Source organism: Scleropages formosus, chromosome 1 (assembly GCF_900964775.1).
Source record: "Scleropages formosus chromosome 1, fSclFor1.1, whole genome shotgun sequence".
NCBI classification, from domain to species: Eukaryota; Metazoa; Chordata; class Actinopteri; order Osteoglossiformes; family Osteoglossidae; genus Scleropages; species Scleropages formosus.
Genome location: NC_041806.1, coordinates 40,828,282 through 40,844,990, shown reverse-complemented (window position 1 = coordinate 40,844,990; position 16,709 = coordinate 40,828,282). Strand labels below are relative to the sequence as shown.

The 16,709-nt window shown below is 43.3% G+C and overlaps 2 protein-coding genes across 9 annotated transcripts; one reads left to right on the top strand and one right to left on the bottom strand.

Moving 5' to 3' along the window:
- The first annotated feature begins 76 nt into the window (after positions 1–76).
- On the top strand, positions 77–8,819 carry LOC108929379 (protein CEBPZOS-like). Of its 8 annotated transcripts, none has more exons than XM_029254435.1 (6): positions 86–917; positions 1,494–1,824; positions 7,542–7,659; positions 8,012–8,056; positions 8,463–8,564; positions 8,736–8,815. In XM_029254435.1, the coding sequence occupies exons 2-5, from the start codon at positions 1,543–1,545 to the stop codon at positions 8,543–8,545; spliced, it is 528 nt and encodes a 175-aa protein (XP_029110268.1). In that variant the 5' UTR covers positions 86–917; positions 1,494–1,542; the 3' UTR covers positions 8,546–8,564; positions 8,736–8,815. The 8 variants fall into 8 exon arrangements, with proteins under 8 accessions (XP_018599380.2, XP_018599379.2, XP_029110268.1 ...); XM_018743860.2 differs by having other exon boundaries at positions 1,374–1,824; XM_018743862.2 differs by having other exon boundaries at positions 1,371–1,824.
- Positions 8,543–16,644, bottom strand: cebpz (CCAAT enhancer binding protein zeta). Its single transcript, XM_018743858.2, has 16 exons — positions 16,437–16,644; positions 13,904–15,426; positions 13,510–13,741; positions 12,981–13,134; positions 12,799–12,887; positions 12,651–12,704; positions 11,419–11,521; positions 11,216–11,284; positions 11,045–11,111; positions 10,852–10,958; positions 10,643–10,703; positions 10,312–10,505; positions 10,051–10,146; positions 9,890–9,960; positions 9,500–9,581; positions 8,543–8,820 (listed from the first exon to the last, which is right to left on the bottom strand). The coding sequence occupies exons 1-16, from the start codon at positions 16,632–16,634 to the stop codon at positions 8,684–8,686; spliced, it is 3,237 nt and encodes a 1,078-aa protein (XP_018599374.1). The 5' UTR covers positions 16,635–16,644; the 3' UTR covers positions 8,543–8,683.
- Between the last annotated feature and the right edge of the window lie 65 nt (positions 16,645–16,709).

The following is a 16,709-nucleotide window of genomic DNA, read 5'->3' as shown; positions in this document are numbered from 1 at the left end:
CACATACCAAAATTGAAAATATAGTCACTAAGACTGCTTATAAAATTTGCATCTTGGACAGAAAAATTACCAAAATACTGCATGATTAGATTTTATTTTAATTGCTGTACTGTGTCATATGTTGATAAAAGGTGTTTTTAGAAAGACAAAGAACCACCATACATATCTTCTACAATTGTGCAATTATGTGTTTTGTACAGCAGTGAAGCAATGGACACATTTGTCTGCCTCCTGCTACTGTGTTTCATTCAGTGTTCTACCATAATGCATCTACAGCATCCCCAAAATATTCAAGTACAGTAATTGGAAAGTTTTCATAGTAAAACTCATCTAAATAAATTTATTCAGATTTTATGGTAGGTGTCGTGACATTTTCACAGGCTTGACGAGAACAAAAAAAAAAAGACCGCACAGCAATAGCTTTCCAAAGAAAGCACAACATGTCAGGAATTAACACTGACCAGAGCACTTTAGTTTAAGTGCATTCATTATGCACTTATGTATATGAACACACACAAACACACACACACACTCACAGTGCAAATATTTCATTACTGTCATTTGCTACACCACTCTCCAGCTACAAAGTCCCAGTCAGAACACAACTTCAACATCCCCACAAGGGTTAATGAGTTAAACTTGCAAGTCATCATGGTAAAAATTAGCAGTGAGACTCTTTATACAGAGACACGCAGGAAATGTTTGCTTCCCCGTGCCTGCGGTGAAAGCAAACAAGAACCCGGGCGGCTGGATTCCCAGCCGACTGCCAGCCCACGCAGCTGCAGGCTGCCTCCCCTGGGATGTTTACCTGTACACGAATCTGAAAGGTGATGAGGCTGGAAGCCACGCAAGGAGGATCTACAGCATTCAGGAGGCAAGGAGGGGGCCTGGCAACAGCCCCAGTGGAGCACCCCTAGGTAAGAAACACTGCTGTAAAAGAGGAAGGGATTTCCGTAAATACACACCTTTTCAAAGCGTAAAAATCTTGAAGAGGGAAACGCTGCACAGTTTCGCCGCCCCCAATCCAAGGAATTTCAAATCCGGTGTGGTGTATTTTAGCGTAGAACAACTGAAGTGCCAGGCTGAGCATGGGCCAAAAATGGGTAGACGGTGGGCAGAACGGGAGTATGAGTAAAAATGAGTGCACAAAAATCTAACTGAATTTAACTGAAACTGCACGATAAGGTCGCGAGGGGTCATTTGAAATGATTGCAAATGTTGTCTTTTTTGCACGTATTAACGTCTTGTGAACAGGTGGAAAATTAAGTTTGCCAAGCACGCCTACAAATTTACTTTGGAACCCCTAACTTTGACAGTGATCAAAAATTAATCTTTTCAATATTGTTTAATATTGTATAATTTGGTTTGAGGAGCTGTGCGGGAAGGACAAGAGATGCGTGGCGCTAAACAAGAGCTACAGGTCACTGGGAGCATCAAGAACTGCAACATCAGTGTTCAATCTGTGTCTGCTTGTCTCGGAACACCCACGGCAGGCACACACAACAGCATCAGGGGGAGCCCAATAAATCAGGTCTTTAGAAGATGATGGCCAGTAAGCCATGCGCCGAGGAGGCCAATGGCACGGCCGCTTGTCAGGTCATTACCTTGTCAGCTTTCAGCAGCTCCGGACAAACACAGCCTGCCCATCTCCTTGCCCCCTCGTCTCAATTGTGTCTGGTGGCGAATGTCCGTTCACTGCAGGGGAGCTACCACCAAGCTTCCCCCGTGGTCAATCCCTCCCGTGATCCGGCCGCAGCCGCGCAGCCCTCCTCGCACCTCCTCAGCATTCCCAGGCCTCCTCAGAAAGGAGCGTGCGGCTGTAAGGTGAGCAAATATTTCCACTTGCATCCGAGCTCAATGATCTCCTCTGTGAGAAGTTGGGGGGGTGACGCCGTCTTGCGGGAAACTTGTGTGTCTTCGCACCGCTGACCTCCCACCCAGCAGGCCAGCTGGGCCAGTTCAGTTTGAAAAAAAGCAAATTACCCTTTCAATTTCACACCCTACGTGCTCCTCCCTCTCCAGGAAAAGCTAAATTCCCAGCAGGAAACATTTTGAATATTACAAGCTGAGTACTGAATGTAACAGATAGCCTCATCGTGTTATGTTTTGTCAAATAAGGCATTTCCTCTCATAGTACAGAGAAATAATTTGCAAAAAATTGTTGTGCTTTTCAGATCTCTAGCCCTGCCACTCCCTGCATGCACTAGCATATTATACACTGCTATCAATAATGCTAATTTGAAGGAAAGTGGATAGATTCTCTGCAGCTGCTTTATTTACCCTGACTGAGGTCAGACATTGGCACACGTGGCATTTTCAGACACAAAGGTTACGTCCCATAGTTAGGTTGTATTATGGATTGGTGGACAGGTTAAGGCTTCTCACTCACTTGCCAGCTCTATTTACCCAGCATCCCCAATACACACAGGTGGCACAAATAACCTTGGAAAACGTACGAGGTTCTCACTGCAGTTCCTAATACGGGAGCAACAAAGGAGAGGGACAGAAAATGAAGTGCAGTTCTGCAGTGCATTTTAGTCTGATGGGATTTTTTTCCCGAAGCTTCTACAAAGCACAGCTCCAAAGACAAACAAGTTGAAGATTTATCATCAGTGAGACCAAGCAAGCTTAGATTGATTGTGCAACCATCGTGCCCATAGATGTCTGAGTCGACTTTTGTAGGTGCCGTACTAGACAGAGTCCAATAGATTGATCAGTCCTACACGTTGCCTAGGATAACTCGACATGAGGAAGAAAACCGCAAGTAGATGACTGACATTGCTCAGTAAGTACTTATACATTATAATGCTAAAATCCCACCGGTATGAAAAACAATGAATTTCTGCCCAAAATGAGTTAAAGTAAAAGAGAAGCAGGATAAATACTGTTGAAATAGATTTCTGAAAGGAATTCACACAAAATTGCCCTTTCGTACATGAACGTACATTTACGTTTACATTTATTCGTTTAGCAGACACTTTTTTCCAAAGCGACGTACATCTCGGCAAAAGTACCATTTATGCATTACATTAAGAGAAAGAGACATGGCTGCAAACATGTGACTCAAGTAAACCGAGTTTGTTACCTACCACTTGCTGCATCAAGGTTCATCATTCAAGCAGGTGCATAAAACACAGGATAAGACAAATCCTGATACCCTCCTACCATTTTTTTAATATTATAAGATACACAAGCAAGCAAAAACAATGCTGGAGTAGTGGCTGAATAAAGGCTTTATCTGGTGATGCTCATGAAGTTACGGTGCATGAACATTTACACCGTACATGAGCTGGAGAGATCTTGGGCGAGAAGGGTCCGGAAAAGGTCAGTTTTCAGACCCTTCTTGAATGTAGACAAAGTTTCAGCAGTTCTGAGTGAGAGGGGGAGGTCATTCCACCACAACGGCCTTAGAACCGAGATCCTCCTTGCTTTTACCATTCACGCGCGGGAAATTGAATGTGATGTGAGGATAAAACAGCAGCTCCTGTACAAACCAGTAACCTTCCACCGAACACGATGGTAGTTCTCAAACCACTTCAGGTTGTGCACAAGTACCCAGTTCTACTCCTTTAGCATCAACGCCCTGCAGCTTTTACTGTATTAATTTTTATTAGGACCTGATTTCCACATTGAGATTAAATCAGCAAGAACACTCATAATATACTTAAACCAATATGTTTATGGCAAGGACTACAGATTGAAATACAGTGAAAAGAAAAAGTTACAAATTACAGAACAATATAACAAAAACTAATTACACATCTCTTACTCCTCTAAACAGAGATGTTTCAGAGGCCCTTAAGGTAAGATTGAAACATCTGCAAAGGTATCAGCTGTCACACGGTAAAGACAGGTTAATGGTCTCTTTTTCTGTAACATCGATTCAGAAGGCAGAGAGCAGTGGGGGTACATAAAACCATTTTTTCATAACCATGGTTCCAATAGGCATCATTTAAATATTTGCATACTTTAATTGAAAACCAAATAAGCACGTTATGGACATAACATTTTTATGCTTCTTAAATATACCTAACCTGAAAAACTCCAAAACTTTCCATATACAGTTTTTGTGATATTCACTGAGTAATTCAAATTTCTGAAATATTTCCAATAAACATTTCAAAGGGGCAAATTGAGGGGGAAGCCATATTTAACATGTATACCTGTTTTTAGTTGTATGGATGGAGTCAGGGCTGGCCAATGGCCAGTGGGAAAGAGCCAGTGGGACAATTGGCTCTGGGCACCAAATATACTTAATGATTATTTGGGAAAAATATACAAAATGAAATTATTGAGCTATTAAGTAATGCTGTTAAAAGAAAAATTGTAGGGCAATTGAAGGCTAGAAGATTATATTTATTATTGACTGCACTCTAGACCTTTCACATATTAAACAGATTACACTGAGTGCACATTTTGTGTCTATTTGCCAACGTCTGACCAAAATAGAAATAATGTTGAAATTAATGAGCTTTTTTTTTTTTTGTGGTTTGATGCTGCACACTGGAACAAGATTCTTTAAATATTACAAAGACACTTATAATGTTAAGCTACTTACAATGTTTTACCCAGCTGGGTCATTTTGACTGGATAATTTTGACCTCAAGCAACCAGCTGGTCCATTCTTCCTCCTGTCTATCATAAGCAGTTCTTTGGCTGTACGGTCCCTGGTAACGGTACCGAAATTGCTGCAGGGCCTTGTTGCTCCATAGCTTTTCTAGAGCCTTCTCCATTAGCGAATTCCATCCAAAAAGCAATGTCCTGTCCTGTGCTTTCTGAACTGAGGTCAAGTTCTCCACCCGTTGTTCCTTCTTCATCTTCATTTTGCTTCATCCTGGATTTTAACTGAATTTAACCACACCTCAATGGTCAGCATGCCGAACCGTGTTTGAGCAATGAGGTGTAACCACAGTTCAGGCTCTACAGAGCAGCTGAGGTCAACCACACCTTGAACCACGGTAAATAAGCTTACTGACATGGTGAAGGAAGGGCATGTCCAGCTCAAACAAAGGTGGAGTATGGCTGCACATGGTGGCGGATTTCCACGGAATCGGACTCTCCTGTGGGGAAGACAGCGTTTCGCTCTCAGTCCATAGCGACTTAAATGTGGAAATCTTTGTGTGAGTGGACTGGACGTGCAATCAAAGGGACAGCCGGAGCGGGGACAGACACGTGGGCTGGCATGCAGGTGACAAGATGTGGAAAACAAGTCACAGCACCGTGCCAACAAGCCTGCAAGCCAGCTGTGACTGCAGCTCAGTTAGTGATTTTAGCATGCTGAAAACTGTAAACTTACCTCTTACCCTACTGTGTATGGAAAAGGAAATTAGCAACTCTGCCATGTAATTTCTTCAAACGCTGAGCAGGATTAGAGAATGGATACGCAGTCATGAACAAGTGAATGTTATCTTTCCCTCCACTGGGACATGCTGCTGCTTAGGAGTTTACACGTGAAGGATCTCAGCTTTCTTCTAATTTTAAATAGTTTTTTGGGCTCCCAGGAATGAAGTACAGTGGGAAAGAAACAAGTTAAGTAGGACCTAATGTCGCATTTAATCCCAGAAACTATGTAGTCGTGCACCACACGTGAAGCCAAACTGTCACATCAACTACCCAGCAATGCACTTAACATGTACATTTATATTTACATTTATTCATTTAGCAGACGTTTTTGTCCAAAGTGATGTACATCTCAGCAAAAGTACCATTTATGCATTACATTAAGAGAAAGAGACATCGTTGCAGACATCTGATTCCTAAGTAAGCCAAGTTTATTACTTTCCAGTTGTTGCATCGATGTTCATCGTTCAAGTAGGTGCATAAAACACAGGATAGATGAATCCCGATAACCTCCTACCAATTTTTTTTTTCTAATAATATAAGATACACAAACAATCACATACAATGCCAGAGTAGCGGTTGTATAAAGGCTTATCTGGGGATGCTCATGAAGTTGCGGTGCATGAACATTTACACCATACATGAACTGGAGGGATCTTGGGCGAAATGGGTCTGGAAAAGGTGAGTTTTCAGACCCTTCTTGAATGTAGACAGAGTTTCAGCAGTTCTGAGTGACAGGGGGAGGTCATTCCACCACAACAGAGCCAGCACCGAGAACCTCCGTGCTTTACCTTTCGTGGGCGGGACCACCAAGCGAGCAGAAGTAGACGAACGAAGGGGTCTGGCTGGGGTGTACCGGTTGATCAAGTACGACTGCTTTAGTTTATTCTAAGGCATTTCCACCTGGAGACTCCCAGGCATTTTATACATTTATTCTGTTCCAAAAGCAGAACACCATTCACGGTTAATCCAGCAATCACGCAGCCCTTCATTTGTTTAATGTGATGTGCTCTTGCTGAGATGGAATAAATATGTGAATTTCCAAGGGTCTCTAAGGGGAGATTTGAGAAACGTAAACATAATCTTCTGTAATTAAAGCATAAATGCTGCAAGAAGGGGGTAAGAACTTGTTACACAACTTGCTTGTTTTAACACGTGTACCCTAAATATGCCCTTGCTAAGGCATTTTGTTTATGACCATATGTACTTACGAGAACAGACAGGTCTGCAGAGACTAGAACAACAGATAAAGACAACGTCCCTACCAAATGACAGAGCCATAACTGACAGGACACATTCAAACACTCATAAGCCATTTAATACAATGCATGCACACGCACGCACACGCACACACACACACACACAATGGCTACAACTGCTTGTCCTGGCACCTAACCCAGCAGCACAGGGAGCAGGGCTGGAGGGGACACACCCCAGATGGGACAGCAGTGCGCCACAAGGCACACCAAGCAGGACTCGAACCCCAGACCCACTACACAGCAGGCCCCAGCCAAACCCACTGTGCCCATTCTAACACATTGGCCTGGGTAAAATAATACTTGACAATGATTATTGTAATTGTTATAAAAATTACATTAAATAAGAAACTAACAGTTTTGATATCATGCAAGTGAAATTTTAAAAACGCGTTAGACCTCGGTATACTTTAATTTGTTTCAGATCTAGGCTCCTCAATTTTCATTTCTACAATCGTGTTTCCACCTCGAACTGTTTGAACCTATGAGCGATCCGTAGACCGGAAGTACTTTCATTTACCAGGAAGTAGAAATAGTCGAAGGCGCAGGCAAAGGTAAGAGCAAGTCTCAAAGAATGCAATTTAAAACTTCAGTTAACATCTTACAGGTCGTGCAGTCGCTGATGTCCAATTTAATGCACTACAAGTATCTGATTCTTGTGTGTCTGAGATACGTCTGAAATAACTTTATCAAGTTTATAAAGCATAAGTACACACACCACCATTCACTTTTGGGGTTAATTTACATACAGGTCAACAGGGATAGTTTTAAAAAAAAAAAAAAAAGAAAACAAACCATCTCCTGTGGAATGTATTGTGGATTAAAATCTAGTTGGCTATCTAGTATAGGCTATAGTATAGTATTTGTATTTCGGATTTCCAAGTTAGTACAATTTTAATTGTGTTGATGTAATTATTAAATGAAAAATGGATTCTTTTCACAGAGATGCCCCCCAAAACCATGGAACCATTTGCCAGGAAGCTGTTCAAAAGGGTGCTAGTTTTAGAAGTTGTTGGTGTGATCGGCGCCTACATGCTGTTTCATAAGATGAACACCAGCAGAGGTGTGTTTACATTTATTTATTTGGCTGACACTTTTCTCCAAAGCAATGTACAACGTTAAGCTACTTAGTTATTTACCCATTTATACAGCAGGGTAATTTTACTGGAACAACTTAGTGTAGGGACCTTGCCCAGGCCCAGGGGTACTACAATTGGAGGTGGGATTCGAACTTGCAACCTTTGGGTCTAAAGTTCAGCAGCTCTAACCAGTATGCTACCAGCTGCTCCAGCATAAACTTATGCGTTGTTTTTCCAAAGCAAACTTCTTCACTGTAGTGTTTTTATTGTTACACCTGTCAGTGTTGGGGTCCAGTGCAGTTACCATTCTTTGACTGGTAGTTTTTATTTCTTCAGATTTCAGGAATACTATGAATAGAAGGTTCCCTTCAGTACTTGAAGGTAAGTATTGATTAAAAACATTTTTATGAAGACAATTGTACAATTTAATAAATGAAAAAGCACCAAGTAGGCTAGTGGTTAAGGTTAGAGACCTGTAACCAGAACATTGCTGATTCATCACTTATTCCTCCTTAATTTGCAAAATAAAAGGAGAAACAACTTGGGTAAAATATTGATGCATATTTTATTAACAAAAATCTTCAGGTTCCAATAGGATGATGTTCTTGAATTCAAGGTTTGTACAAACTTCCACAGTAAACAACTTATTGGACTATACAGATGATTTTGACTTTAAAACATTTTTGTAATTTCTAAACTTAACTGAACAGAAACTCTAAGCCATTTAAAACAATCTGTGTTACGCTGTGAATATAACAGAAAGTGTTTTGTCACATGCCCGTTTCAGTCTATTACAAGTCCAACGAGTGGGCTGGGATCCATGGAATCCGTGAGAGCGACCAAGAGGCATGGTCTTCCAAAAAAGCCTAGAATTCAGCTCACCCTACAGGTGAGTCCACCCCCCAAGCTACAGGTTAGCACCAGCAGGAAGCGATGGGGCAGTAACTGTTGAGTGTCAGTTCCGCTCACTCTTGTACCCTGCTGTCTACAGGGTGGTTATCAGTTCGTTTAATATTTTTTACCACCCTTTATTTTGCCAAACTTCTTCTTTTTCTGAAAGGCAGCCTTTTTCCTGCGGAGCGTCTTGACGTCTCGACCCTGAATCCAGTCATCCCTCTGGGCCTCCCACTTCAGCTGTTTCAGGGCTAGAAAGGAAGAACAAAGAGGATCAGAGATACAGCCGGACTGACTGACCGTCCCTTGATCTACAATACACCACTGCATGCTGATACTGTTATGTCAGTGAACTCTGCAATAAACAGTGTACCAAGGAGGGAGCCAGTGTTACTCCTGAATCACTGCAGGAACAAAGACATTTTAACCAGTGGGAAGTGTGACAATGTGAAGTTACTTTGTAATTCCTGTGTAATCTGTATCAGCATCACAGTGGAAAAACAGAGAATACTGGCTAGCATCTAGCCACTGAAATAAAGAACCAAAATATTTATAAATCTTTGTGGCTTTTGATTTGTTAAGAATCAAACCTAAGTAGAAGGTAATATCCACAAGCCATTTTTTGCATTTTACTGCCAGCTAAGATTGTCTCCTTTTAGAACGAATGACACCCACACCAGCAAGGGAGTGCACAATTTCCACCATACGTGATGTGAGGCTATAAATGTAAGTGGAGGAAGGCCCTGTTCATTTGATTCTTCCAGCTGACACTTGGTTTCACTGTGAATCACCAAGGGGAGAAAACCCCAGTCATCTCATCCAACCAAGGAAACACAAGGCAATTTGGGTTCCCCGAGTCTCCTCACAGATAGCCAGAGTGGCTATCCCAAACCTGGGTTCAAACTTTAGGCTGCAAGTAGTGTCACTCACTTGCTTTGTCTTTGTTTGCCATTGCATCCATGCCAATGTTGTCAAACTTTGATCCTGCATTTTCATCCAGAAGATATCCAAACTAAAAGCAGAAAGGGTTAAAATAGTTACTGGGTCTTTTTCTACAAATGAATGCAAAACATTTGGGCTAAATCCAGTTTCACAGGGATAATACTAATATTAATTATTTAACATTTATAAATAATTATATTTCATTATTTAACATATATACAGCAACCTTCCTGTTATAAACCAATGTCCTTATTCTCTAAACTGAAGTCTGCTCAAAAACAATAAAAAGTTTGACAAAATATCCAAATTTACTCTAGGAACAATTGTTGACTTGTCATAACTACTACATTAATTCTTTTGACCAGTCTGAATTTTTACCTCCTCAGCAGAAGCAAACATGCTTGCATCGTTCTTCATTACTTTCTTCTTCTTTCGGCCAGCCTTTGTTCCTGGAACAAAAGTATTTTGCACACCTAAATTAAATCCTTCAACATATCGTATCATATATTTTTATGAATGACACAAAGTGACCATCTTACCAACAGACCCACAGAAGTCAAGCTCCCCTGATTTTTTTCTCTTGCCCTTGGATGCTGCACTGACTTCTGTGATTTCATTCATCTCATCTCCTGATTCTTAAAGGAAGAGGACAAAAACACCAGTTTACACTGTCCTATTGTTACTAATACTACTACTACTGCCACCACCACCACTAATTTTTTATACTGATCTTCAATCAGTGCTTTAACTACTGAGTAACTGACTGCCCTGGTCAACTAAATACGCTCAAAGTCCTGTACCTGCAGCCACCTCGTCATCTTCATCTCCATCTTCCTCGTCCATGAAGGCGCCTCCCTCCTCTTCCAGTTCGTCTCCAAAGTCCTCCTCTTCCATGCTGCCCAGGGACACCTCTTCATCATCCAGGTCTTCACCTAAGTCTGAGTCGGTGTCTTCCTCATCATGTCGCCTCTTCTTTGACTTATCCTTCACATTTCTGCAATCCAGATATAAGCAAATTCAAAGTCACACATGCAGATGCCAGAAGCATTCCTCTAGAGGAGCATGAACCTCATGATAAAATAATTGTCTTCAAGTCCTTTGTCTTTTTCCATCTAAACACTCCTAGCTTACCCAGCAAAGTCCAGATCGTCGTCTTCAAGAGCTGGGAAGTAACTGTCTTCCTCAAATGAATCTGAAGAGGAAATAAATGACATACACCGATTATTTCAAAGCATTAATAGCAGTAAACTGACCTTTCACGGCCCGAAAGCATCCTGTGGATTCGATCCTGACCGACTAACCCCGAGCGGTAGGAGATGTAATGGAACTGTGAAGCTCACCCAAAGCCCTTTCAAACTCATCATCGTCTACATCCTCCACGCTATCATCATCCCCATCTCGCCGCTGGCGTCGCATTGGCCTCTCTGCCTCACGCTTCTTGAAGAACCTGCAGAACAGAGAGGAGCACAGCTGAGCCACTGCATGGCCTTTTAGACTTATAAATATTCTAAATATGCAGGCTGCTCTGCTCACCGATAGAAGAACACCTCATCAACTGGAATCTCGCTCTCCTCTTTGGCCAGAAACTCCTTGGAGTTCACTGGGAAAGATGGACACGGGAGACACTGTGTTTGGTACCGAAACTACGAAGACTTGGAGATGGAAACTCCTCTGAGATTGTACAAAGCTAGAAGGTGAACTCACCAGGCATGGAGCGGATGTCATTCATGGATTGCCTCGGCTTGCTCTGCATCACGGTGCTGTCTGTGTTTTCTGTGAAGTGCAGTGGAAGGCCCCATAAAGGCGCATTTGTACAACTTTGCCTTAAAAGTCTGAGTGGCAAGAAACACTTACACCAACAAAACTGCCCTTGGAAGTAGGGATGTCGTCAAAAGAAACAGCCTCACCTCTGACTTTGTGCTGTTTGGGATTCCTGAAGACAAAACGATCAAGGAACCTGATGAGAGTGAAATCTCGAAGAGGGTCGCCTGTGTATTGGATGAAGTCGCCCTGAAGAGCAAGAAGCTGGATGTGAGATCCTAAGCAAAATTATGTTCCTTCGAAGTTTTTTTTTTTTTTTTTAAATTTCAATTCAATTTATTTTTATAGCGCGCTCTTCTCAAAGTGACACAGCACTGAACAAAGGCATAAGACAAACAAGACAGTTGACTATATTACAGTAATAAATTATCCATGCAGTTATTAAAGCTGTATGTATGTCTACTGGCTACAGAGGAAAACAAAAAACTCCCAACTGATAGTCAAGGGAGGAAAAAAAAAGTGACAGTGGCTGCCCACCCATTCGGAAATTTAAAAAAAAAAAAAAAAAAAAAGTCTGGTAAATGTTAATTAAGACATTCAACTAAAAATTCTTATGTGTTTATACATTATAGCTGTGTTGAACATTTATAGAACCTAATCCATTATTAAATCAAGGGGAACCTGTACCATTACTCCTTTGTTGATCAAGCTTTAGTGGTTAGTGAAGTAAAAATTATGAACAGGCTTCTGGTCCCAGTTGTCTTTACAAGTGGAAGAGCCAGTGTATTAGGTGTAAATCAATTGCTTAATTTATAAAGATAATCTGCAAAACGCAGAACCTCCTACAGTTTGTCGGTACGTTTGTTTGCTGAGATTTTTTTTACTTTTTGTAAATATGGTAATGGACCGAACCTTGATGTTCATGAATCAAAAAATACATACCTGTCTAGTGAGAGTCATGGATGTATTTAGACTGTGAATTGACCCACAAAAAGATGTTCCTTGTGTGATATTTATTACGGTTTCGAGGACTGCTCCATGGCAAGACAATCGTTCATGAAGAAGGTCAGTCTTTAGAGGCTGCTGTACTGCTGATCGTGTTTTTCAGCGTTCGGTTTAAGCTCGTCTTTTTAACGTTTGGCGACCGACAGATGGACCTGGCCACAGCGGGCTGCTTTATGTCTGGCTTTCCCGACTGTTGGGGATTAGTAACAAGAACTGATCTCCAACAGCGAACCCACTTATGGATGAGTCAGTCAACAAACAGTAATGAATAAGAATCTGTGGAAGAGCAGTATTTTTATTTTCAGTAATGTTCATTTAGTTTTCATTTCAATGTAGCTTGAAGTCAACAAAAAATATTTTAAAATGTGCATACCTGCAAAATGGTCTTCGCAAACAGGGCCACAGAGGGGTGAAAATGTGCAGAGAGCTGTGAAAGCAGCAAAACGAGGTCAAACAAGGGGAAAACGAACAAGGAGCTGTGTGTGAGGCGTGAGGTGTGAGGTGTGAGAGGAGAGCCTCACCTTCCGTAGCTCCCACAGCGTGGTGCGGTCGGCCCCGCAGAACAAGGGGTTTCTGTGCAGAGGGTCATAGGTCTCGCTGCTTTTTCCCGCTGAGCAAAAACAGGAATCGCACGTTAACATTTTCCTATTAATTTCCAGTTCTACACTTATAGATGATGTTCTTTAAAAAGTAAAGTTCTCACCTTCCAAATTTTGGTGATGCACCCAGGAAGCAACCTGCTTGTGCGGTTCTGGGTTATCGCTTTGCCCTCCTCCCACCTTATCAGCATCTGTAAACCTCTCTTCATCATCATCATCTTCCTCCAAGATGTCTTTGAAGGTTTCCTCTTCACCAGCCTGAAAACAAAATACAAAATTCAGCAAAAATATGTCGCAATATCAGCATTTATCTGTGATATTACACAGACATTAAGTAGATGACAACTCCCTCCCCATTTTCATCAAATGCTGGTCCTAACACAGGATTGTGGTGGTCCGGAGCCTATCCGATAAGCCTGGACTGATAAGGCATGACGTAGGGTACGCCCCAGATGGGATGCCAGTCCATTCCAGTGTAACCTCACCACACATACACACACTAGGAGGCAATTTCAGCCACACGTTCACCCGAACCACGTCTTTGCATTGTGGGAAGAAACTGGGGGGCCTGGAGGAAACTGACATAACCATGGTAAGAGCACATAAACAGTAAACTTTTCTAAGTAAACTTACTTCGGGTTCCTGCAGGAGCATCCTGAGGCCAGGCTTGGCCTTCATCACCTCCGACACGAGGAAGAGAGCGCCGCACGCAAAGGTGGGGTTTTGCTCACAGCTGACCTGCAGCAGCCTCTTCACAAAGGCCTTGATTCGCCGCAGGATGATGTCCGCCCTCATGGACTTGAAGAGCAGGTTAAGGAACATGCCCTGAATTGAGCAGAGCGAGAGCCCAGGGTCCAGCAGCTTTCTGCGACACGCAAAGCGCACATACAGGGAAAGGAGAGAGTGCAGCTTTAGAGTCCAGCCAGCTAACTCATGTCACTTGTTTCAGGAAAAAAAAGATTATATCAAGCTTCCATTATCAGGCTAATGTCATTTTCACAACAGAGAAGCAATGAAAGGGGATCACCTGTAAAGGGCTACATAGTAGCGATCAGATATGGCCTGCTGGGAGTCCATCACCTGGAAAAGCAGCATGAGCGCCTGGACAGCGGTGTTGAACTTCACCAGGTGGACCACTTTGAACAGAGTGTCCATCTGCTCCCTGACCTTGTCGTCTCCCGCACTGGCGTACGGGTAGGCCCTGTTCACGCCAGAAAGCAGGGCGCTCAGCATCTTGGACTCAACGTCCTTTTTCTTGACACAGGCGTGGAAGAAGGAGAAGTAGATGGTGATGAGCCTGCTAGCCAAGTCGGCCTCTTCGTGGCTCAGCACCACCTGGTTGAGGAAGCAGACAGCATAGTACTGTGCCTTGGGGCTGATGTTGGGCCTGAACATCAGTCGCTCCACCTCACTGCACACCACCGCTTTCATGCTGGGATGCTTGTGCAGGAGCGTCTCCAGCAGGTAGGAGGCCTTGGCTGCTACTCTGTACTCAGGGTCACCCAGCTTGTTGACAATCTGGCCAAGGAGTGCCTTCTCCTGCTCGGGGTGGTTGCAAAGCAGCTCATGCACTGTGGTCAGAGCTTGGGATTTGGTGGCCGTTACCGTGTCTCGGGCCAGGACGTCGAGTGCTTGCACAAACTCCGCCACGTGGTGCTTCAGCTGGTGCTCAAAGTACCAGAGGATGAGCCTGCGGTCTCGGGAATCCCTGTTGCCACTTGCCAACTCTTCCAGTTTCTGGAAGGGGTGCTGGGAGAACGTCCTAAGCTTGCGGTTCTCCGGTAGCAGGTCGGACATCAGCAGCTCCCGGAGCGTGTCCACTGCCATCATGGTTTGCCGGCGGTTGCCCTTCTTCTTGACCAGCGAAACCAAGTTTTCGACAAATTCCAGGCTGTGGACCGGCGAGCCCTGGATCAACAAAGTCAACGCAGCCATCCTGTCAGGCAGCGTCCCTTTAGAGACCACCGTCTTCACCCAGGAGGAATTGGCTCCCTTCTGCGGACCCTTCTTGGTTTTGAAGAGCTCCGTCTCAGCCTCTAACAACTTCTGAGCCAAAGCCTTGTACCTGGCGACAACAGACTCATCCTGTGGAGTCGAATCACCCTCACTCGTGTACTCCATTTCGAACCACTTGCCCCCTGGCTTAATAAGCAACACAGTTCTCGGCTGGAACTCAAAGATGTTGGCATTGGCCTTGGCCTTCTTCCCAGAAACCTCAATGCCAGGCTTTTCCTTGGATTCCTTTGCCTTTTTTATCTTCTCTTTACGTTGCTGCCGTTCCCCATTTAATTCTGCTTTGGCTTTCTGCGAGACTGCCTCAGCCTTTCCCGTTACTGTGCCGCTGCTCCCGCTCTTCTTCTTGGCTCCACTGGCCTCCTGCTCCTCAGGATGTTCCTTTATCACGTGAAGGCGCTGGGAGTATGCTTGTATTCCCAGCTTAGTGATGAAGGCCTTGAGCTCGCCCTCTGTCAGGTCGTCCATGGAGTTTTTCTTACCGCCATCTTCGAGCTCTTGGGATTCGTTTAGACTGGCGAGCATGATATAGTCTGCCTGTTGAAAGTCACAAAGGATGCACAGTCTGGTCAGAACAACAGTTATGGATCTTGCAAATTGACATAACAAGGACAGCTGCCAGTATAATGGTTAGACCCTATCCCTTGTGATCTGAACGTCCTGGGTTTGAATTCCACTTTAGTATACTAGCCCCGAGGGGACGGGGGGACAGTGGCTTGGAGCGGGTCCTGCTCTCCAGTGGGTCTGGGGTTCGAGTCCCGCTTGGGGTGCCTTGCGACAGACTGGAGTCTTGTCCTGGGTGTGTCCCCTCCCCCTCCGGCCTTACGCCCTGTGTTGCCGGGTTAGGCTCTGGCTCCCCGCAACCCCAAACATGACAAGCGGTTCAGACAGTGTGTGTATGTAAATATATATATTACCCCCTGATCAAGGCACTGACCCTGAATTGATACAGTAGAAATACCATGCTGTGTAAATGGGTAAATTTATTATGTAACATCACAATCCACCTTGGCAAAGAATAATTATAGCAACAAACAACAAAAAAAAATCCAGTGAAATCCAACATCATACTAACTGGTTTAAAAAAAATCACTGCACATCTGAAAACCTATAAAAATTATTTTCTTATCTTTCAATAATAGTTTCATAACTGGTTATATAAGTAAATAGAACTGCCAAACCCTGATGTATGGGATCTTTGTATTTCATTTGGTAATGTTACAGCACCGCTGGGCACGTCGGTCTATAGCCTATTTTATTTATTACTGCTGAAACATGATTGATTGTGAACACTTCCAACAACTGAATAGCAAATCATATGATGATGATATGGAATTGAACCCAATTGGCCCAATCATGTCATATGAATACTGCTGGACGCACGAACGTGTGTGTCAGCTGACTTTTTTAAGCTTAGAAACAATTTAGAAAATACAAAATACACATGTCCTGTCTATAAAAGTCGCAAACAGTAATATTTACGTCTGAACTACGAAGCTGTAAACACGCATTTATTTTTTAAATCCGACACCACGTGCGCTGCTCACTTTAGTGCCTCCCAAACGCAAAACCTCGTCGAGGGTAAATCCACTGCTGCCTTTTCCCGATGCCCCCTTCGACGGGCCCTGCTCATGTTCTTGTTCTCCGTCTTCTTCATTTTCAAACTCGTCGCTGCTGCCGTGATCAAAGCTTTCAGGCAACATCTTAGCTTTCTTCTGCTTCTGGGCCATGCTGGAAAACAGCATGGAGCGATGACGTTACTCAGGACCTGGAAGGAAAATAAAAATCAAAACTGTTTTTCACGCATAAGCAAAATAAAT

Coding starts and splice junctions, on each gene's coding strand:
- LOC108929379 (XM_018743863.2), top strand. CDS start 1,543: ATGATGGCCAGTAAGCCATGCGCCGAGGAGGCCAATGGCACGGCCGCT. Junction 1,825..7,541: donor AAGGAGCGTGCGGCTGTAAG/GTGAGCAAATAT, acceptor CTTTTCACAGAG/ATGCCCCCCAAAACCATGGA. Junction 7,660..8,011: donor TAAGATGAACACCAGCAGAG/GTGTGTTTACAT, acceptor TTATTTCTTCAG/ATTTCAGGAATACTATGAAT.
- cebpz (XM_018743858.2), bottom strand. CDS start 16,634: ATGCTGTTTTCCAGCATGGCCCAGAAGCAGAAGAAAGCTAAGATGTTG. Junction 11,285..11,418: donor CAAACAGCACAAAGTCAGAG/GTGAGGCTGTTT, acceptor TGCACTTCACAG/AAAACACAGACAGCACCGTG. Junction 10,506..10,642: donor GACGATCTGGACTTTGCTGG/GTAAGCTAGGAG, acceptor TCTGGATTGCAG/AAATGTGAAGGATAAGTCAA.